The following is a 24141-nucleotide window of genomic DNA, read 5'->3' on the forward strand; positions in this document are numbered from 1 at the left end:
TTACGGTCATACCTAAACACTGCAATTCTGTTTTTGTTTTTATATCATTTGAAAATGCAACTTACATTCTGTAAATATTTCATGATGCAAGGACCAATAGAAAAAAAATATAATATTCCAAAATTACTTGAAATAAAATGTCATTACACTAAACTGTATTCATGTACTTTAAGAATGTAATTTAAAAGTACATTTCCTTTTTTCTAAAGCTATAATTTGAGAGGTACAATTTTTTTTACAACAGCAATATTATTCAATACTAAGCAAAAGTCAGCCACCCTTCATTTATTTAATTTCTAGCCAAAAAGACTTAAGCACAACTTCCAATTTGTCATTATCAGAAAACAATTAGAAATCATTCTAATCATACTTCTGTGATAATTACACAGTCATAACAACTAAATACATCAAAATTTCATGATTTAGTGTGTCTACCTACTGCATATATTACAGCTTCCATTCTTTGTGGGAGAAATTTCATTTTAGAGATTGGTTATATGATCCAAGTAATCTGAAATATCCAATATTACTGAGGTCTGGGCTCTGAGGTAGAGCATTTTTTTCTTTGATGTGCAAAATTTCTTCTTCATCTTTAAGAATGCCATTTTCTCTGTATCTTTTAAAAATTAGTTTTGGAAATTCATATTTTTTTACTTCTATTCCCTTTTCTTACACGAGATATCCATATATCTATTCTTCTAAGACATATCTCCTGAAAAATAAATAACTTGAATAATGGCTGTTTTGACTGGTAATTAAATAAAGGAGGGGTGGTCTCTGACTTTTGTTCTGTACTGTATATTCCCAACAAAGCTACATACAAAATGTTATACATACAGCCAACTTCCTATTTGCTGTATACATCACAAGCTACACATCGGTGTGAAGAAGTTTTTGCCCCCTCCTTATTTGTTCTATTTTTTGTTACACTTACTTTTTTCAGGTTTCAAAGACAATCTTAAACATAAATACAGTTTTTAAATGATAATTTTATTTATTTTAACAAATAAAGTTACTCAACACCATAGTAATCTCAGGCTTGCATGCAGCTGCTTGGCCATGGAAACCTGTTTAATGAAGCTTCCAATGCACAATTCTTATGCTGATGTTACTTCTAGAGACAGTTTGAAACGCTGTAGTGAGTGATGCAATAAAAGATAGAAGACATGCTACACACTTCAGCACTTGGTGGTCCTGCTCTGTGAGTTTGTGAGCTCTACCACTTCGAGGCTTAGCTGTGGTTGCACTTACACAATATTGCCAAAAGTATTTGCTGGTCTGGCTTTAGGGTTTAATGTGATGTCAGCCTAGCCTTTGCAGCTATAACAGTTCAACTATTCTGGGAAGGCTTTCCACAAGGTTAAGGAGTGTGTTTATGGGAATTTTTGACCATTTTTCCAGAAGCGCATTTTGAAGTCAGACAATGATGTTGGACGAGAAGGCCTGGCTCGCAGTCTCTGCTATAATTCGTCCCAAAGGTGTTCTATCGGGTTGAGGTCTGGACCCTGTGCAGGCCAGGCAAGTTCTTCCACACCAAACTTGCTCATCCATGTCTTTATGGACCTGCTTTGTGCACTGGTGCTCAGTCATGTTGGAACAGGAAGGGGCCATTTCCAAAATGTTCCCACAAAGTTAGAAGCATGAAACTGTCCAAAATCTCTTGGTCTGCTGAAGCATTAAGAGTTCCTTTCACTGGAGCTAAGGGTGATGATCCCCCATGATCCCCCCTCCACCAAACTTTACACTTGGCAGAAGGCAACCGCCAAACCCAGACTCGTCCATCAGATTGCCAGACGGAGAAGCGTGATTCGTCACTCCAGAGAACATGTCTCCACTGCTATAGAGTCCCTGCCTCACTACTGCAAAAGCTGAATTCTATCACAGCAAAATCAACTCTCTCACTGACTCCCGGAAACTATTTGCAACGTTTAATACGTTGCTCAATCCTCCACCGCCACCTCCGGCTATCTGCCTTACAGCCGAAGCCCTTGCCTCTTTTTTCACTGGGAAAGTGGCGGCCATAAGCAGCCAGTTCACTGATGCAACGTGTAGCGGTCCTACCACATGCTCTGCTCCTCTGTATCCCTCGACCAAAGGTGCCATCTTCTCCTCGTTTACTCCTCTCACTGAGAGCGAGGCACTGACTCTTGTAACATGTAGCCGTCCTACTACATGTCCACTTGATCCGATTCCTACCAACCTACTACAAACCATTGCACCTGCTATCATCCCAGCTATCACACACACCATCAATGCCTCCATAACTACTGGTGTGTTTCCAACTATCTTTAAACAAGCCCAAGTCACACCATTGCTTAAAAAGCCTTCCTGTAACCCTGCCCAGGTTGATAACTACAGGCCAGTCTCACTACTACCCTTTCTTTCCAAAACTATAGAAAGAGCAGTCTACAGTCAGGTCTCTGGTTTCCTCGTCCAGAATGACCTCCTGGACCCAAATCAATCAGGTTTTAAAAAAGGGCACTCCACTGAAACGGCTTTTATCTGTGATTGAGGCACTAAAAACTGCCAGAGCTGCAGGACAGTCCTCAGTACTCATTCTGCAGGACCTCTCAGCCGCTTTTGACACAGTCAATCATGAATTTCTCCTGTCTACTCTATCAAACATGGGTATCTCAGACAATGCGCTACTATGGTTCAGATCGTACCTCACTGGGCGCTCATTCAAGGTATCGTGGCATGGAGAGCTCTCCTCAGCCCACTCGCTATCCACTGGGGTTCCCCAGGGATCGGTACTGGGACCCCTTCTCTTTTCTATTTACACCACCTCTCTAGGCCGGGTTATCCGCTCACATGGCTTCTCGTACCATTGCTATGCTGACGACACCCAGCTCTATCTGTCATTCCTGCCTGATGACCCATCGATCTCTGTGCGGATATCGCGGTGCCTCTCGGACATATCCGCATGGATGAAGGAACACCACCTTCAACTAAACCTGTCCAAGTCTGAACTTCTGGTTATACCAGCTAAACAATCCATTCAACACAACTTCACCATAACCATCGACTCACTCTCACTCTCCCCGACAAAGGTTGCTAGGAACCTGGGGGTTATGGTATGACCAACTCTCCTTTACGCACCATGTTGCCTCGGTGGCTCGGTCCTGCCGCTTTGCGCTGTACAACATCAGACAGATACGGCCGTTTCTAACACAACAAGCCACCCAACTCTTGGTACAAGCAGTGGTCATCTCACGCCTCGACTACTGCAATGCCATACTGACGGGCCTCCCGGCCTGTGTTGTAAAACCACTGAAGATGGTTCAGAATGCTGCAGCGCGTCTGGTCTTTAACCAACCAAAACGGGCGCATGTCACCCCACTGCTCATTGAGCTCCACTGGTTACCGGTTGCTGCTCGTATCAAATTTAAAACTCTTACAATTGCCTACAAGGTGTTAACAGAGCAGGCTCCTTCCTACCTGCACTCGCTCCTAAAGGCTTACAGCACCGCCCGGCCGCTGCGATCCTCCAATGAACGTCGCTTAGCTTTGCCAAAGATTCACACAAAGCAATCGAGACTGTTCTCATACTTGATTCCCCAATGGTGGAACAAGCTACCTTCCGCTGTCTGAGCAGGGGCGTCCCTCGCTATTTTTAAGAAACTCCTGAAGACAGAGCTCTTCAGGGAGCACATGCTCTAATCGCCTCTTGCAAATCTAGCCACTACCAACCTCATCTCCTTCTTGCCCTCCTTCCCTTCTCTACCCCGCTATTACCCCTTGGCCTCCTTTAAGGCCTGACTATGTTTGTTCTATGTACCACATTATTTGTAAGTCGCTTTGGATAAAAGCGTCTGCTAAATGTAAATGTAATGTAATGTAAAGAGTCCAGTGGCAGCACTTTACACCACTGCATTTGACGATTTGCATTGTGCTACATGATGTAAGGCTTAGATGTAGCTGCTTGGCCTTGGAAACCCATTCCATGAAGCTCTCTTGAGCTAATCTGAAGGCCACATGAAGTTTGGAGGTCTGTAGACTGTTGACTCTGCAGAAAGTTGGTGACCTCTGCGGCTTATGCGCCTGTGGTTGAAACACCTGTATTGAAAAATTTGCAGTGTCCCCATACGTTTAGCCATATGGTGTAAATTAACCTGAAAAGGGTTACAAAGCCATGTTTAAGGATCTGGGACTCCAGTGAACCGCAGCAAGAGCCATCTCCAAGTGGAGAAAACTAGTGGTGAATCTTGCCAGAATTCCTCTAAGAGCTCAGCAACATTCAGGAATTCACAAAAGACCCCAGATAAACATCTAAAGCACTGCAGGCATAGCTTGTCTCAAGTAAGGTCAGCATTCATTATTCCACCATTAGAAAGACACTTGGCAAAAATAGGATCCATAAAGGCTTGCCTGACATTTGCCAAAAAATATTTCATGACCTCAAACCTTTTGGAATAATGTTTGGAATAATAAGCCAAAAGTGGACCTTGTTGGAAAACAGGGGGCCTGTTACATCTGGAATAAAGCGTGGCATTTCACAAGAAGAACATCACACCATGCTGATCACAACATGTGATAAATGACAGTCAAATGTGGCTGAATTTAAGCAATTCTGCAAAGAAGAATGGGTCGTAGTTCCTCCATAACGATGTGATGTGACTGATCTCCAGTTATAGGAAGAGTGTGGCTGTGCAGTTGTTGGTGGTTTAGGTGGCACAACTAGTTATTAAGTTGGGGGCAAGTTGGGGGCAATTACTTTTTCACAGGGAAAATATCCTCATGTTCTCATTGTCATTTTGCATGAGGATCCGAAACCATTTAGCGTGACAAATATGCAAAAATAATGGAAATCAAACCTGGGGGGGGGGCAGTGATTTTACACAGCGCTGTACATTCAGACACCATGTTTTTAGCGATTTGTTTATTAAACAAAGAAGTGAAAACCCTGGCTGTGCTGTGTATCTGAACCTTAGGAAGCTGTTTGGAAGACCAGCCCAGTTTGAGGAACCCTGGCACCTCACAGCTCTGCAAGTCATTTTCTGTGGACCGACGAGGCTCTGTACAGGAAGTGGCAAAAAAGAAAACAAGGAACTCCCACATGTATCTTATGACCCTTTGACATTTTAACAAAAGCCAGAATACCATGCCTCTTATGCTGAAGGAAAATGACGAATAAAAGGCACCTTCTAGACAGCGAGAGTGGAACTCTATGAAGAACTTGGCCTTGCTAGCAGTCTTCACTATGGCCTCAACTGTTTCCAGTTCAATCCAAGCCCGGTCTGAGGAAGAGTTTGAGTCTACCACAACAAGACAGAGAGATGCATTTGGTCACCAAGAAAGTAGTAAAACCACCACAAATGTTGTCAAGACAACTTTTCTGACATATAGTACATTGTAGAGTTTATTCAGCATAACTTCAATGTCTAAACTAATCTGTAAAATACTAATTTGATACAGTGCTGAACTGTTCAGAAAGCAGAAGCAATGATAAAGTTCTCAGCATCAATGACAAATCAAACAGAACCAAGTTACTGAAAAGGATATGTCCTTTACAGAAGTGCATGGTCAGCAGCCTCCTGATAACATTGCAAAATAAGGATCGGGGCAATAAGAGTGTCCAAGAGATTAAATCTAAAGGAGAACCTGACAGTGTGAGGCCACAAACCTTGTCTGGGTAACTGTGCAGTCAACCCGACTTGAAATGTAGCAAAAACAGGAGAGTGATCACTGGTGAAGATGTCGTCAGTGCAACCTAAGAAAAATGAGTGAACTTGAGTTGAATTCACATTCTTGCATGAGAGTACACAACTCAAGTCTTTCTTGTACTATGGGTGACTTTGCTGAGGAGGACAAATTGTGTAGACTCAGAACCATAAGACAGAATATGACTCTGATGGTGGACCACAGACCAGTATGGTGGCCTATACAAACATCCTAAGATCATTGCCACTGGACTAACAGTTCAGTGTTTGATTTTTTTTCTCTTTAAGTGTAAACACTAGCCAACTGACAAATAAACCATCTGGTCGCCACCCTACAAGCATTTGTGCTATTTCTAAGACGCTGATAGCGCGAGTTGGAGGCACAGATAAAAAATAGTAATCAAAAAATGCATAACACTAGCAGATCTTAGATGCTGTAGAACAAAACTTTTTACAGAAAGTCAAATGGTTTGGTGTCTTAACCAAAAAACTTTCCAGTAAAAAGCTTAACACATTTTGACAAAAATCTTCAGCATTGTGGTACAGAGACAGTGTTTTTAACATACCATATGAAGTACAAGTAATATAAGTTTCTGGGTAGGATTTCCACAAAACACGGTCACACCATGAAGGCCCATTCACTCGCACCTGAGGACAGACAGGAGAGCATCAATCAAGTGTATGGTTGAGTGCATTAGGCTCCACGAGACTGACTGTACTATAAGAAATTCTTATTCCATTCACTGACAATGCATCTGCTGGAAACATCAGACAACTGCATTCTTGTTACCTTAAAAAACAACATCTGCTCCCCTCATTTAAGAATCAGAAGCACATAGGCATTGCTCAACCCAATTTTAGAAGACATGACAGTTGAACTAACAAGAGTGGCTTACCCCTGAATTAAACAAGTTCCTATTTTTAAGTTTTAGTTACTGAACATCAGCAGATAAAGACAATGACTCAACACCACTTGTATTATCTTCCAGACTGTTGTCTGGCTACAATGTAGGTGGCTTATGAAGACAATATATGCCATTACTGGAGCCATGAAGAGCTGTATATCCACATCCAGTCACTCATGTGAATTCAAAATAGAAAGCATATAGTATTGTGCAAAAGTGTGAAACCACCCTTAAGGAGATGTTTCTGAAAACATAAGAAAGGGGATAATCAAAGTAAAATAACTGAAAAAATTGTGCTAAAAAATTAACAAACAGTTTAGAGAAAATGGGACTCAATAAATTACAGCTGTTTGCTCCCAACAAGAGGTGATCCCAAAGGTGTCACTGACCTTACGTTACCCATCAAAGAGACACGAACATTCACAGCTACTCAAACACCCCTTGGTTGTCTTGCAAATGCCTTTCTATGTACATTTAAAATGGCTAAAGGAGACATTTCTGAGAAGTTTAGATATAAGATAATCCACTTCCCAAAAAGAAGAGGAAAGTCAAAAGAAAAAAAGTGAAACAGACAGGGGCGGTGGGTAGCGCTGTCGCCTCACAGCGAGGAAGGCCTGGCTTCGATTAAACTGCCGGGTGACCGGGGTCCTCTCTGTGTGGAGTTTGCATGTTCGCCCCGTGTCTGCGTGTGTTTCCTCTGGGTTCTCCAGTTTCCTCCCACAGTCCAAAGACATGCAGTCAGGCCATATAGTGTGAGTGACTGTCTGTGTCTGTCTGTCTGCCCTGCGATGGACTGGCAACCTGTCCAGGGTGTATCCTGGGATGACTGCTGGGATACGCTCCAGCACCCCACCCCGTGACCCTGACGGAGAAGCGGCTTAGAAAATGGATGGATGATATAGACAGGGGTTTCCAAATCTGTTGCTCAAAATATCATTAATTAAAAGGTACAGAGAAAATGAGACTCCTAAAAATCCTAAGCAAGACTTGGCAGACCACCAAAATTATCATCATCGGATAAACAGTATTTAAAGCTTTCATCTTTGAGAGAGCAGAGAAACTCAAGCTCCAATCTTGCTTCAGATCTGAAAAACTCCACAGGTATTTTTGTCCACCCTTCCACTATGAGAAGACAACTCAACACTATGAGTCTGAAAAGATGTGTAGATGTCAAGCATCTGTTACTGAGGAAAGGAAATAGACAAAAAAAGTACATTTACAAATCAAACCAAGCAGCTGCTGGTGTTCCCAGAACACCACAGAGTTCTCTATGACTGAACTTTGAAGGTGTGGAAAAATATACCTACAGATTTTATTGAAAAACTGAAAGCAAGCCTCCTGAAAAGAATGGAAGCTGTGATTAAGGAAAATGGTGGACTCTGTAAATACTAAAAAAATAAAGAATTTGTATTTAATCCCCATTTTGACTGAAAATAAAATAAATGAAAGGGTGGTCTCGGACTTTTGAACCATACTGTGTAAACAAAGTCACGCTAGTATGATGAGCAAGCTGAAACCTTTTATCCTGCAGCAAATGAGGTCATAACTGAAGTCATCCATGCTATTCATTCTATTCAGTTTGGGCCAGAAAGGTCCTGCCCATAAACTATGTACCATATAAACAAGGTCATATTTTAATCTGTGTTTTTAATTTAGGTGTAAAATTACAAGCAAAACAACCCTAATGTGACTGAGAGACTAAGGGTGAATGAAATGAAAGTTCTACCCCAGTGGTCTTGTATTTCTGCCATAGGTAGCAGTCTCTGGAACCACGCTCATACCGGTAGGTGGGTGGAAATGTGATCTTCTCTTCCTCTGAATAGTGAGAAAGAGCGAACATGAACAGAATACATTAAGTATAAACAAAAGCATGACTGAATATTTGCAAATTGTGCATGGATTTTAGTGTAAAGAGAGAGACGAGGACAGCCATACTGAAGCTAAAGAAGGCCTTTCTTTTATGGCGCTCTCGGGTCAGCTGGTCTGCACACATCAGCTCATCAAACTCCCGCTTTGAGACATGCTTTAGAATTTCCTGTATAAAAAAAAGAGTGAGTCAAAAGGAAGAGACCTTGATCTCAGAAACTGAGATAAACACATCTTACAGACCAACAGTAGGTCTGTTCTGAAGTTCAAAAGAAACATTGTAGTGATATAGACATAAAGAATTTAATGAAACTGGTATGCATAGAGTTTAACAGTATAAGGAATCAAATGGAATGCAAATAGCTTAGAACAGAAGCATGTGTAACCTGAACGTCAAGGTCCAGGCGGTAGTTGAGGTCACCACACCAGAAGAGATGTGTGAAGCGTAGGCTGATGTCAAAAGCACCAAGTTGCCGGTCGCCTAAGGACAAGAGTCTGAGGATGTCTTGGAAGTTCTGGTTCCTCCTGCAACATAATAAAGAAAGAAATCAGAAAGTGTTTCAAAACTGCTCAAGCAAGAGGTTATAATGTCTACAGTGTTTTATTTACTATCTGAGTACTGCTCAAATAAATTGTCAAAAGACAAGTTTTATACCACAAGGATTCGAACTACAGTTGTGGAGGGCTGCTTTACTACACCAGGTTCAACTTTAATAATTATAAGGACATAATAAAGTAGCATTTGGGTATTATATCAACCTCTATGTACCTGGGAGCTAGCATTTGATTTCTGTTTAATTACTTGATTTATATTGAATTATTTTATGCTTTATGTATTTCTCACATTTGCCACTGTCATTTATGGTTGACACAGTCAGGCACTGTTAAATTCAACTTTCAAAATTCAAAGTTCATTTTAATGTTAAAATCTGGTTGATAGCTTGTGTAGAGCTGCGTTGTCTTTTCTGTCCACTTTATAACAATTGTATTATCTCCATTATTATACATTTTTTCAAGATATTCTATTTGCTGTAAACTATGCAAACATTTTAAGATGGAAAAAAATAAATAGACTGAGCATTTAGTATAACATAATTGTGTACATTATGTATATGCTAGATAAAATTTTAGCACCCCCAATTTCAAAAGACCCCCATCCTTCCTGCAGCCCTGCCTCCAAAACTAGAGTTTGAGAGCCTAGCAGATTAGTGCACAGTCTAGGATTGTTGAACAAACAGGAAAGGAGAATTAAAATGGCACCGGATGTGGTCTGACATGAAACTAATGCATGGATGTGGGTGTGGGTGAATACCGGAGTGCTTTCTCACTGCCGGAGGTCAGGTGGCAGTTCACGAAGCCCATGGACGTGCCCATAAAGAGGAAGGAGATGCCCACAGCCCCTTTGTTTCCTGCAATAATTCAGACAAAAAAAAAAAAAAAAAACTGTACTGCTTCTATGAACGTCAGTTTAACAGACTGTTTCTTTTCACTTGGCATTTTTGGCTCCCTGTCACGAGAGGCTGAGGAGGGGAACTGGAGAAAAGGATGGAGCAAAAGACAAAGAGAGAGAGAGAGCGCGAGAGAGAGAGAGAGAGAGTGAGAGAGAGAGAGAGAGAGAGACTTAATGAATATGAGACTTTGTACCAAGTGTATTCCCCAGACCCGTCTTCACGCTGGCTGTGTTTACTTGGCTGATTCGCCCCTCATGCTCTGGTCTCACAAACACAGCAAGTCTGATGTTCCACAGAGACTGCAGTGCCACCTGCAGGACATTCATAGACAGCACAGGCTCAGAGCAGAAGAAGACAATGAGTTTAAAGTCGGGTCAGTTGGAAGAAAAAAGACAAAAAAGAGAATACTATGCTTATAATCCTTCTTATGATCCTTCTGACTTAAATGATATGAATATACACTCACCAACTAATTTATCAGGAACATCTGTACACCTGCTCAATCATACAACTATTCAGTCAACCAATCATGTAGCAGCAGTGCAAAGCATAAAATTATGCAGACACGAGTCGAGTTTCAGCTATTGTTCACATCATTAGGAGTTGGAAAAAAATGTACTTTGATCCCTTTTTGTAGGCCTCCCAGTGTTCATTCAGCCAACAGAATGAAAATCGACACAGACATTTTTATATATAATTATTATTATTTTTTACATTACATTTCATCAAATATATTCAAGGTTGAACTAAACGGCCTCTAAAACAGTATTTTATGGATACTGTGAAAAGGGGTTAAGTGATTTTGACTGTGACATCATTATTAGGGCCAGATGGGGTGGTTTGAATATTTCAGAAACTGCTAATATTCAACAAGTCTCTCACTTGTTTGAAGTCGATGTGAGTAGAACTCCTGAGCGTTGCTCTGATATGCTCCACCCACTCTCTCTCTCCTTGTGGATTGTCTTGAGTACCAAGTGCATAGATGTCATGAGGCAGGAAGGAAACAGACTCATCAGGGGTCAGTCCCAGACCACAGCAGGTCACCCAGGACTGTAGAGTACGGGGTGGGGGGGAACCACCTAGAGTAACACAAATATAAACCAACAGGATTTCACCAGCATTATCATGACAATCAGACACAGTGTGGGCATTCATCACTACATTTAGACAATGAGATTCAACTTAGGACATACTGGTGTGTTAAATATTGACATTTTATTCATAAGCACCTTATCAAACACTATAAACTACTTGAAAAACATTTAAAAAAAAAGAAATCAACAGGTTTACCCATATTCCATGTGCCTACAAACACAGAAATGACATCAGGCTCGCTCTGTTGGGAATGTGTAGTCTTCATCAACTGCAAAAGCTGGCAGAAAGCCTCTCTTTTCTGCAGAGGAGATCACATGGTAACAATTTCTCCATTTAAATGTGATTCAACTGTTCCTTGAAATTAGGGCTGTGCTTAGTAAAAGGTTTTGTTGAAATATCTCAATTTCTCTCTTTCTTGTCTTACCTTTAAACTCTCAAACAGCAGTTCTCGTGGAGAGTTGTGATGATTATCAACTACCATCCTTAGCTTTGCCGGGCTGCTCTGAAATTTCACCACCTGCAGTACTAGCACCAAAACACATATTATATTAGATAAAAAAGCAAAAATATCCAGCTCTGGTCATGTAGGGCCTAAGTCCAGCATAGTATGGTCATTTCTCTGCTCTAACTAACAGCTAAGTAGAATCAGGTATGTTACCAAACTGTGCTGGACTACAGTTCTCCAAAAACAGAACTGGACATCCCTGCAGTAGAGCTTTGGTAGAAAGTATGAAATCTGACCATAATCGGCAGCCTTTTAGCTCTGTAATGAAGTAATCAAACTCACTCCTGCTGTGTGTGACCGTCTCAACGCCAAATGAGCCAATTTTTCGGTCAAAAAGGAGGATCCCATTACTCACGTCCACTGACACTGTCTGTCTGCCATACCTGACCACCTTCACCTAAACATTTACAAAATTAGTGATGGGACATTACAAAAACTGCCCACATGATAACAGTGACCAAAGGTATCAGTTTTTTAGTATTACTGCAGTGTTAAAATATACTGAACACTTCTGAAAAGCATCATTCTTATCATTAAGCAAGTTTTGTATTGCTAGACTTATTATAATATGAAATGGTATGATAAAAAAATTGGTTTTATACTACTTTATATCATTAATACTGATTACTAACTATACATACTAAGTATTATTACACACAGACACATTTATAACATTTGGTTTCAGCTCTACAGGAAAGAGTTTTCAGACTCTTGCCTGAAAGCTGTGCACAGGAATAGGCTTGGCATGGTGTTTCACAGGTGATGCTGGCTCAGGTGCAGGCACTGGCTGCACAGATAGATTGTGATTGGTCACAGCCTCTTGGAGGGCTTTAAGAACCTATGAAAGAAATAGGACAGTTAATACTTGAAAACTGAAGCGAAGTCATTTTCTTAAGATTAAGAAATGTAGGTTGTGTAAACATTCAGAAACATGACATGACTCTTGATGCTGATTGGAGTCTTTTTTGTATACCCTCTTCTCTAGAGAAGATAGAAGGTTACACAGGGCCGTTATCTTGTGGAGAAAAGTATCCAGGTTCTCCTCTGGACCCCTACCCATATTCTAGAGGATAAAAGACAAGACAAGAAAGATGTAGAAATGTTATGGTCATTACTAATATAAGTGCTTTAGGGATCAAGATCATCTTCTATTTGACCACACACTCTACATCCTGGTCCTGGAGCACCCCTTGAGCGCCCAACACATTTGTGGTCACCTGCATTAAACATCTTAAGTATTCATCTTAAGTTAAATACCTAAGACCTACAATTTGTTGATTTGTTGAATCTTAGAGTTAGGGTGTAAAACTAATTTACAATAAAAACAAAAATTACAATATTTTCACTTCAAGGTCAAAATTTATTAAAGATGTTTTATGCAAGTGACCACTGATCTAACTAATCAGCTCATTAACAAGCTCTTTCAATGTGTTTGTGGCTGTGTTAGAGCAGGGAAATGCTCAAATGTGCAGGTCAGGAGTATTTCAGCTGAGTGCTGGGTACCTGTGTCTTAAACATAAATGAATGAGAATAAAATACCCATGTGAACCACTGGAGGGGGCGATTTCTCATGTTTGTCACATGATTCTTAAACAGGAAATTTTTTGAATTTCTGCTAAATTAAGATGTAAACAAAGTCATTCACAGTGGTTTGAAGTGAAATGCATCATTTTAATGAAATGCACTGAGTCACAGCTGTTCACAGATGGGAAATAGACATCTGGGAAACAGTGTTCAGTGCCTCCAAAAGCTCCCTCTCAGACAGATGCTACATTAGGACTATGATGTGGATATGCTATATGATTGTTTTAAAGTAGTTTTGAGACAAGCTTTTGGTCTGAAATTGTATTTTTAACATAGATTCATGGTAGAGAGGTAAATGCAACATCAACATATAAAAACTCAGAAGACAGATGCAGGTTCACTGGTCAACAGGTCATTTTGGATAGTAAATAAAACACTGTAGACATTACGACCTCTTGTTTGTATTCCCACCCCTGTAAAAAAAATACCGGACCTTTTTGTATGACTTCACTTACAACCCCAATTCCAATTAAGCTGGGATGTTGTGTAAAACATAAACAAAAACAGAATACGATGATTTGCAAATCCTTTTCAACCTATATTCAATTGAATACACTACAAAGACAAGATATTTAATGTTCAAACGGATAAACTTTATTGTTTTTTGCAAATATTCACTCATTTTGAATTTGATGCCTGCAACACGTTCCAAAGACCTTGGGACAGGGGCAAAAAAAGACTGGGAAAGTTGAGGAATGCTCAAAAAAAACCACCTGTTTGGAACATTCCACAGGTGAACAGGTTAATTGGAAACAGGTGAGTGTCATGACTGGATATAAAGGGAGCATCCCTGAAAGGCTCAGTCGTTCACAAGCAAGGATGGGGTGAGCTTCATCACTTTGTGAACAACTGTGTGAGCAAATAGTCCAACAGTTTAAGAACAAAGTTTCTCAATGTGGAAGGAATTTAGGGATTTCATCATCTACAGTCCATAATATCTTCAAAAGATTCAGAGAATCTGGAGAAATCTCTGCAAGTAAGCGGCAAGGAAGAAAACCAACACTGAATGCCCGTGACCTTCGGGCCCTCAGGCACTGCATTAAAAACCGACATCATTCTGTAACGGATATTACCACATGGGCTCAGGAACACTTCAGAAAACCACTGTCAGTGAACACAGTTCGTCGTTCCATCTACAAGTGCAAGTTAAAACTCTGCCATGCAAAGCAAAAGCCAAATATCAACAACACCCAGAAACGCTGCCGGCTTCTCTGGGCCCAAACTCATCTGAGATGGACTGACGCAAAGTGGAAAAGTGTCCTGTGGTCTGACGAGTCCACATTTCAAATTGTTTTTGGAAATCATGGACGTCGTGTCCTCCGAGTAAAAGGACTGTCTGGATTGTTATCAGCGCATCAAAGTTCAAAAGCCAGCATTTCTGATGGTATGGGGGTGTGTTAGTGCCCATGGCATGGGTAACTTGCACATCTGTGAAAGCACCATTAATGCTGAAAGGTACATACAGGTTTTGGAGCAACATATGCTGCCATCCAAGCAACGTCTTTTTCAGGGACTTCCTGCTTATTTCAGCAAGAGAATGCCAAGCCACAATCTGGATGTGTTACAACAGCGTGATTTCATAGTAAAAGAGTGCGGGTACTAGACTGGCCCGCCTGCAGTCCAGACCTGTCTCCCATTGAAAATGTGTGGCGCATTATGAAGCGCAAAATACGACAACAGAGACCCCGGACTGTTGAGCAACTGAAGTTGTACATCAAGCAAGAATGGGAAAGAATTCTGCCTACAAAGCTTCAACAGTCTCCTCAGTTCCCAAACGCTTATTGAGTGTTGTTAAAAGGAAAGGTGATGTAACACAGTGGTAAACATGCACCTGTCCCAACTTCTTGGAAGGTGTTGCCGGCATCAAATTCAAAATGAGTGAATATTTGCAAAAAACAATAAAGTTTATCTGTTTGAACATTAAATATCTTGTCTTTGTAGTGTATTCAATTGAATATAGGTTGAAAAGGATTTGCAAATCATCATATTCTGTTTTTATTTATGTTTTACACAACATCCCAACTTCATTGGAATTGGGGATGTAAATCTCAAGTTACTTTGCAAAACAAGGACAATTTCCCTTTTTCCCCTCTTGTTGCACATTTCGTTCAAATGTACTTAAGTATCAAAAGTAAAAGTACTATAAGATTAATTATGATTTTAAAGTCCTATTACCGTTCTTGTAACAAGACTCTTGCATCATTAACTCATTTGAGGTGAAAATACTCCAGTGTCACTCTTGGTAAACCAATATTTTATTAGAATATCATTAATTAGTCTGACACTGTTGTCTATTAAATTATCATAAGCAAAAAACGCTGAAGGCAAACAGTTTTCATTAGGTAGAACCGAATGGCTCTGAAATTACTTTTTGCAAACAAGCAAAGTTTCAATTTAAGATTTATTTGCAACTTAGTTACAGGTTTAAGTTTAATTAAAAACTCACTTTAAACACAGGTTCACAAATGTGTTTTCCTTTACTATATTGCATTTGTACATCTCTGTTCATCAACATAAACTAGCCAAAACAAATCTATTATAAAATGAAAGTGTTCGTATAAATTCAGAAAAAGACATGCCAATCACGACTGCATATGTGTACATATTTATAAGCTGTGCCCTGATTGGTGTTCTTGCTTCATGTTTCTTTTGTTTTGACATGTTGCGTTTTTAAACACATAAGCCAAAAGGAATGACAGATTTCTCATAATGTAGTGGAGTAAAAGTAAGATATTTGACTTTGAAATGTAGTGGAGTGAAAGTAAAACGTCGCCCAAAATGAAAATACATTGACGTACAGATACATGAAAAAACTACTTAAGTACAGTAACAAATTACATTTACTTAGTTACTGTCCACCACTGGTCCCTACACAGTTTCAAATCTAAGTCTAAATCACCATTTTTCAGTTCTCCAAGTCATAGGCCTTACCTGGATCTTGGGACAGGTCAGGGGGCAACTGGGATGATCAAAGACTTTAGCCAGAGTCTCCAAACTCGACAACGTATGATCAATCTCACTATAGGTGGCAACATCAAACATTAACATTTTCCTCAATACAACTAAACTAACTTCAATATTTTTTCATTTTAAAGTGTCATTTTCTATGCTATGCCTGCATGCTGAGAGGATACATTGGCTGTGTGCATAAGCAGTCTCTGGTGTGGTACCTGTGCAGTCTGTGGCAGGCTGTGGAGAGGATTCGCTGAAGGAAGTGCAGTCCTGAGCCTCCTTTTCTCAAACTCTCCAGATCCAGAGCCACATCACCACGTAAATACTCACTCAGCAGAGCCACCATTTCAGATGACACACTGTTACATAAAAGATTATAACTATACAGCTGTAATTTCCATCATATCAAACAGTGCCTCACCAGAACCAGTCATCAATATCGGTGCTTAAATTACACAACTGTCCTCCACATTGCTATTACTAATGCTTTAATACTCACCACTCCAGCTGATAGGCAAGGTTCAGTTAAATATAAAAAGGCATGGTTGCTGCTTCAAACAATGCCTCTATTCAAAAACAGCTATAAATGGCTTCAGGCAAATCCACAAATGGAGTATGTTTTAAAAGATACTGAACTAAACTCATGTTTTTGGATATACATAACCGTGAAAAGATATTTTTTTTCCCTCCAGATTTCTTATATATTAGCATATTATGCTACACCTAATTGTTTCAGATCCAACAATATTTAACTGAAGGCAAAGACAACCAGAGTGAATACAAAATACAGTTTTAAATTAACCTGTTTCATTTATTGAAGGAAAAAAGTTACCCAATACCAACTGATCCTGTGTACAAAATATGCACAGTATATTTAGTTATCGATCACTAATTATTTCGTTGAAAATAGTAATCAATTAAAATGAATACACTCAAGTCTCATTACTGCCATCCCTGCTGAATTTAAACATCACTCAAACAGAACTTTTCAGAAATATGAAGTGGGCTGAAAAGTTTCAACAAGCAGCATACTACGTCACAATCCAAAGAGACATGAGAAAGAAAGCAACTGAAATGTATCAGTCTGGAAAGAGTTACAAAGCCATTTCTAAAGCTCTGGGAACCAGTGAACCACAGTAAGAGCCAATATCTCCAAATGTTTCCTTGGACTTAAGAAGTAGCCAGCCTACCAAAATATCTCTGAGAGCTCAGCGACACAGAAGGCACAAAATAACCCACACAAACATCTAAAGAGCTGCAGTCCTCACTCACCTTAGATAAGGTGAGCATTCACGATTTCACTATTACAAAGAGACTGGGCAAAAAAACGTATTCATGGGAGAGCAACAAGGCAAAAACCACTGCTAACTAAGAGGAACATAAAGACTCGCCTCACATTGTGCAACATTCTGTGGACTGATGAGTCGAAAGTAGAATATCTTTGGAAGACAGGGACCAGTAACATTTGGCATGAAGCTAACACAACATTCCACAATAAGAACTCCATACCAACAGACAAACATTTTGGTGGTACAACAATGGCAGGGGGATGCTTTGCTTCTTCAGGGTGACTTGCCATTATTGATGAAAGCATGAATTATGCTTTCTATGTTGAAAAACAAAGAACACAAAGAAAAAAAAATAGGGGTATGAACAATGTCCAAAAACGCAAGAGCACATCCACCTCTGAATGGCTCAAAAGAAAAGATCCAAAACTGTGTTTTGTGTTTATTTTCTGCAGTGAAGACATGTTAAAGATTCTAAACCAAAGCCGTGATTTAGAAAAAAAAGCTGAACTATGCACTTGACTGACTCATTCTGTACTTTAAATACTGAAACAAGTATTAGTGTGCCTAAACAGATGTACAACGATAGATTTAAAGACAACACAACATCATTCCCTAGAACACTATTTGATTGACCGAGCATGAAACAAACTCTATCCTTCATAAAACTCCAATCCAAATCAGTGACATAACATTTCTAGATGATACTATTATCACAAAATCAATGCTAACTGTGTCTGTACCAAGACAAAGCAGAAGACAAAGTAAACAAATGTCCTTAACTGACACTGTAATGTGAAGCATGGAAAGTGGGCGCGGTCACCTGGGGGTAGTGATATCCTGCAGTCTCTGCAGCAATAACTGAGGCATTCCTGTTTGGGGTGCAGGAGGAGACTGCCCTGCAGAGGGCGCTGAAGCTGCAGGAGGAGAGACGGGTTTGTTCCATGCTGCTGACCCCTGAGCCGGCTTCTCATCATCTCCATCTACAACATACACATTAAAAAAGCCACAATGACGGATTTGTAAATCCTTTTTCCAGATGCAACAGCTCTGGCCTTGCAAATGTAAAGAAGCATTTTGGAGCATGTAAATATCTAAGTCTTTTCTTTTTGGAAGTTACTTTAACAGTGAAAAAGTGACTTTGACTTATTCTATTACTTTATTTAACAGTGTTACTGATTAAACACTAGTATTAAATATACATATAATTAAATACATCTCCTTGTAATTACCCTCATTGTCCAATTTATCAGTTCCATTCACCATTTAGGCATAGTTTGTAGTTCTACACTTACAGACTGTAATCCATCTGTTTCTCTGCATAATTTGTGGCTAGCCTTTTACTCTGTTCTTCAATAGTCATTTCAGTTCACAAAAAAAAACCACATAACGATGGCTGGGGCCAGTACAGCAGGCAGAAAAATGTCCTGCTTGCACTCATTGAAGGGAAAACAAGCTACCTATGAAGACATCTTCAGCAGCAAGTTTTTAAGGAAGGTTAATGTTTATCACGATTATTTTAGTTAATACTGGGAGCCTTACATATAGCCCAATATTTTAACTTGCCATTTTAGCCAGAGTGAAGTTTACCAACACAACATGACTTAAAAATAGACTAAACTTTGTCAAATTTTGTCAAAAGATAAAACATTTCATCAAAAGGATAAAACTACAGCTATATCAAAAAGAAAATGACCACTGATGTGACAGTGTGTGTCTTACCAGAGCTCTCGTCAGCCGGATCTGTCTCTCGGCCTACTGGGTAAAGCAATGGGGTCACCAAGCCTTTATGTGGTTGCTGGTATGCCAAAACTAAATCACCAAGTGTACGGAAACAGTTCACCTGCACTCCTTGCGTGGTCTAATAATAATCACACAAAAGTGCAAAAATATGAAGGATGGAAGTAACAAAATCAAACTGATGAAATCCATAAGTGTGCATGTGAATAAAACTTTTTGGCAACAGCTATTGGCTACCAAAGAATATCTGGATTTTTCAGCAGTTTACTTTATTAGTTATTTATTTAGTTTATAGTTATTCCACTCCCCACGCATGAACACACACACACGCACACGCAAACACAGCCAAGACACACAATGGCAAAATACACAAATATACACAAACAAAGACATTTTCCCCCTAAAAAATGTGAACATAAACATATCATGGTTATCAGAGTTTGGAAGTAACAAAAGGCATGCAACGCTGTTACGCATTCAGGAAAAAAAAAAGACAACTGTATTTCATTACAGATAGAGAAAAGACAATAAGCTGATCACAGATATATGACACAAATAGGGTGATTACTAGCATGATTATGTTAAAACCACTCTTTTCTTAGTACACCTTAGTAGATTTGCTTGCCTGTGGCCATTTCCATAAACCTTCACTTTGGAAGCAGTTTGGTAATCACAGTTACTGTATCAGTTTGGTTATGACAATTACTGTAATACTTATTTCCACTAGTGTCTCTATGGAATTTTTTAGTTATTTTGGGGCTAAGCTAACGCTTGTGTACATTCACTTTTCCACACTTAATATTATTTATGGCAGCTGTGGCTTGAATACAGATAGTTATATATACTTGTTTGTTATGTACATTACAGAATCCTTCAATAAATACTGTAAATTAAAGCCTATCTTTCAACTTGTTCTTAAAACCAAGGATGCAGCCAAGGTAGGTGACATCTCTCGTCCTCTACGTCACTGTTCTGCTTTGATGAATCACTTCAGTACAACCAACCAATGCACTCTTTCTTTCTGAGAATTTAAAGGAATTGTGTACCTTGTGTTCTGGGTCTGGGGAGAGAGCCTTAAAAAATTACATAAACAACTATGAGAGGTAAGTCGATGCAGCATAAATGTTTGTAATGAAATATTTGTAATGAACAGTAATTACTAGCATGATTATATTAGCACGATTATTTACCACTGGATTAACGTAACATTTTTAAAAGTAAGATTTGTATGCACTGTATTGCTTACATCAGTAAGCTGTGATGTCAGTATGATTTATTATGGCCGCCTGGGTTGTGCCTGAATAAGCACTGAAGCGGAGCCATTGTATAACAGTGCTAGAAATTCTTGTAACTTCTTGTTGACTCAAATATAAAATGCCATTTCTAAGCTAAATATGTTTGTCATTCATTTGCATATTTATATAGCAAGTATTGTTGGTTAATGTGTTATCAGCTAGTCATCAGGTCTCCATGAACACTACAGTAGGTTTGCTATTCACTAAACATTTAGCTACTAGGAGCTATTAATATCACAAAAAACCTTTATCGCTTGCTGACCTATCCTATGAATTTGGCCCAACCTGGTTTAGTTGTTAGTAGAGCCTGTCTATCCTCTTCTCGTTTGGCAATGTCAGGAGCATGGTGGTACTGTTAGTTTCGCTAAGCTAAACAGACAATTTAGTTGGCCAGTTAGTTTGACTACTGAACAAAACCAATATTATTACGTTTAGCCATCAATGACATGAATCACACACAGTGCTAGCTTACACATTAGCTACCTAACTAGCTAATGTTAGCATGTTTGGACAAACTGTACTCTACATAAAACTGTAGGAAGAATATTTTGCTAACTTAAATCACACAATTACACATTTTTCTGTTCCATCTTAAAGCAGCAGTTACACTCTGGTGCCTCAGGCCACTGACCACTGTGACACCAAGAAGCTGGAGAAGCTGACTTCAGCCTTGTCTAAATCACTGTGTCCGAAAATGGTACCAGTAGTTCAGATAAGCTGAACATCACCCTATCAAAAAACACTACATTCAGATATGAAGTCGGCGCTGCACAGACTTTCACTGCCTTTTGGACTATCAGGACCCCAATCCACCCTTATGATGACCTGGAACCATAATCCACAATCTTCTGTGGTGTTTGGCAAAGGAATGCGATCCCACCAGCATATTAGACATTCTCCAACCATCTTTTTTTACTGCACAACAGCTCCTTGTCATTACAGCTTTATGCCGTGAAGAGTGCTGCTTTCTGTTGCTTTCTGCCCCCGATTTGCATGCGCAACTCTGTGATGTGATGACATTGCACAGAAACCCACCTAATTCTCTTTCTGCAATGCACATAAAACCTACTTCAGTGCTAACTGCGTCTCCTTGTGGAGATCTTTAGGCATTAATGTTCTCATTTTGTTACTGAACATACTACCAGCTTGCCTACAGAATGGTAACATACAAAACTTATACTTTACAAACATAAGTTCCTTATAGATCTTACAAGGGAAATTTGTCCCTTCAGCAGAACAGCGCTATAGATTAGACATAGAAAAGAATCAGATTATGTTAATTTAACATTACATTTTTTCCCAGTAAAGTTCATTAGTAACCTGTCCCAGAATGCACACATTTTTAAAACAACCTTTCTCTTACATTTAGATTCTATACTGACTTCTTCCTTCAAGTTACTAACCAAATTCTAAAGTAACCTCCAGAAAAAGCCACTGAGCTAGTATTTATGCTGGCAAAACTGCCAAAAGTTCAAAGAGATCTGAATTAAGCAACAGCTCAGCTCTCTGTATCCGTTGCCTGTACTCTCAGGAATGTCTGAAGTATTTCGTTCAGGAGTAACAATGAAAAGACCCTGAAGGTTAGATAAATCGTAACACAGCTTTCTGTAAAGGTCAGGGTCACTGCATGTGATCTTATGTGATCTCTCAAAATTTTCAAATGAAGCAAATGAAATCATATTTTTTTTTACACTTGTCAAGATTCCTCACATACTGTATTTAAACAATACATTACGAATCAAGGAAAAATACTATTTTACTATAAAGACAGTTTTTCAAAACCTTAATGGCACACTATATACCCCAAAATGTGTAGGCATCTGCTTATACAAAGTTTCTTTTGGCATCAAAAGTATTACTAGTTTACATTAGATGTCTAAACACTGCTGTGATGATCTGATTACAAACAGCCACAAGGGCATTAATAAGGTCAGGTAGTGATTTTGGGTGATTAGTTCTGGCTCACAAATAGCACTCCAACTCCAGTTCCAGTTGCACTGCTCTACAGCCAAATACTGGGAAACAATATACACCTCGTAGAGCTCCAAGTTCAGATTTGTTCAAACTCAAAACGATATGATTGATGGCTTGGATGTTATTTCTCAAACATGTCAGGCTCAGGTCAGGTTCAAATTTTGTGTTTGGGTTCTCACAGCCCACTTCTCACATTTAACTGATTTTACCCTCCATTTCCCCCAGCTTAGTTTTTCCCTTTATTCTTCCGACTTTCATTAAAAACAATTATTATCTGGCCTACTCAAATCACTCACTAAACCACACAATTTGCACATGTTCCAAAAGGCCCATGTTTGTTGCACAGATTCATTGAGAATAAAACAGTGAATTGATTCAGGCAAATAAAGTTTAGTGTAACCAAAAAATGTTTATACTTATTTTGTTTGACCAAAAATATAACATTTTTAATAGTGCATTTTCAATATGTTATGGATTGTTCTCTTTCAGGGAGTTAAGCATTATACAGGCTAACTAAATTGCTTTATCAGCACCACACAGCATGAGAACAGCTCATTATCCTGACAAAAAAAAACTGAGGTGTTTTGAAATCATTGCAGGAACAATACAGCATTTAAATCTGAATTTACTTTTAGATTTTATTTTATTTATCTGCAATTTAAAAATGGATATTATTGATATTATCATTTCTACTCCGTAATTGTGGCTATCAGCATTTTGGTTGATGATGGGCCATTTTGGGTCAGTTCTGGACTCAAAACTTGTTGGGTCATGTTTGGACACAATTTTATCAGGCAGGGGTTGGGTTTGAGCTTAAAACCTGACGTGTCTGGTTTGTGTTGGGTTTAGACAGGAATGTCTCGGGTTGTATTTAGATTCAAACCAAAATTTTAGGCCTGATTAAAGCTATTATTACCCTTCCATGCGATGCCTGGTTTGCTATGTCTGGGAGGCTGCTAAAGAGTACCGCATTGACAATGCTTTTCTATGGAGATTATACAAGCTGTGTGTGTAACTGTACACCTGTGTCAGCAAAGGGTGCACCTTAAAGTATCTGAAATCACTAATTAGAAGGACTGTCTGGATACTTTTCGGCATATAGTGTAGTAGACCTGTTATTATAACTACACTACAGCATGATGTCATGGGGCCCCTAGTTCAGCCACTGCCAGCATGCTTGAACAAATATTTTCTACCTGGCGGTAAGTCACACTGTCTGGTGGAGTTTCTGTATGTCTCCACACACACACAGAAAATTTTGCAGGATCAAGCAACACAGTGAAGCACCACTGCAAATAAAACATAGTTTCTGGAATGGCAAATATATTCTTTTAGCATGGTAGAAGAAAACCATTCTGGCAGATTCAGTGCACATCAGTTGCCAAAAAAATCTTCAAATAGTAGCATTTTTTCCTCCAGACTGGAAGAAAAGAGCTGTCTTGAAAAACGATTAAAAGGAAAGAAAGAAGCAGTGGGAGAGGTTGGATATTTGGAAAATGTCTGCCTCTTCAGGCAAATGAACAGACAAGCCAGCTCCTATTCTTACTTTCACAGACAGTACCAAGCACAAAACAATGATGATAGAAAATGAGTGTGTGTGTGTGTGTGTGTGTGTGTGTGTGTGTGTGTGTGTGTGTGTGTGTGTGTGTGTGTGTGTGTGCACATGTGCCTGTGTTAGATTAAATTCAGAAGAACTCTCATTGGTTTATAGTGTGTTTTGTTCCTGCGATGTTGTGTCTGTGTGCCTCTAATAAGCAACAGCAGCCAAATGCCAAACAAAAACTCTGTAATCAAAGATCTGTCATTTAAACAGCACAAGCACCCTGCT

General features: G+C 39.4%; 1 protein-coding gene across 3 annotated transcripts in view; it reads right to left on the bottom strand.

Annotated features, from left to right (window-relative positions):
• inppl1b (inositol polyphosphate phosphatase-like 1b) overlaps positions 1-24141 on the bottom strand; it is a 68543-nt gene that overhangs the window by 6873 nt on the left and 37529 nt on the right. For all 3 annotated transcript variants that reach the window (XM_037540661.1, XM_037540662.1, XM_037540660.1), the window contains 19 exons: positions 19027-19165; positions 18128-18287; positions 16237-16377; positions 15998-16085; positions 12456-12545; positions 12198-12320; positions 11765-11879; positions 11402-11502; positions 11173-11275; positions 10765-10961; positions 10076-10193; positions 9744-9840; positions 8818-8956; positions 8501-8600; positions 8292-8380; positions 6227-6308; positions 5624-5710; positions 5142-5255; positions 4927-5015 (listed from right to left, as the gene is read on the bottom strand). In XM_037540661.1, coding sequence (XP_037396558.1) covers positions 4927-5015; positions 5142-5255; positions 5624-5710; positions 6227-6308; positions 8292-8380; positions 8501-8600; positions 8818-8956; positions 9744-9840; positions 10076-10193; positions 10765-10961; positions 11173-11275; positions 11402-11502; positions 11765-11879; positions 12198-12320; positions 12456-12545; positions 15998-16085; positions 16237-16377; positions 18128-18287; positions 19027-19165 — 2172 coding nt within the window. The remainder of the gene's footprint in view (positions 1-4926; positions 5016-5141; positions 5256-5623; positions 5711-6226; positions 6309-8291; positions 8381-8500; positions 8601-8817; positions 8957-9743; positions 9841-10075; positions 10194-10764; positions 10962-11172; positions 11276-11401; positions 11503-11764; positions 11880-12197; positions 12321-12455; positions 12546-15997; positions 16086-16236; positions 16378-18127; positions 18288-19026; positions 19166-24141) is intronic.

This window comes from Pygocentrus nattereri, chromosome 8 (assembly GCF_015220715.1).
Source record: "Pygocentrus nattereri isolate fPygNat1 chromosome 8, fPygNat1.pri, whole genome shotgun sequence".
NCBI lineage: Eukaryota > Metazoa > Chordata > Actinopteri > Characiformes > Serrasalmidae > Pygocentrus > Pygocentrus nattereri.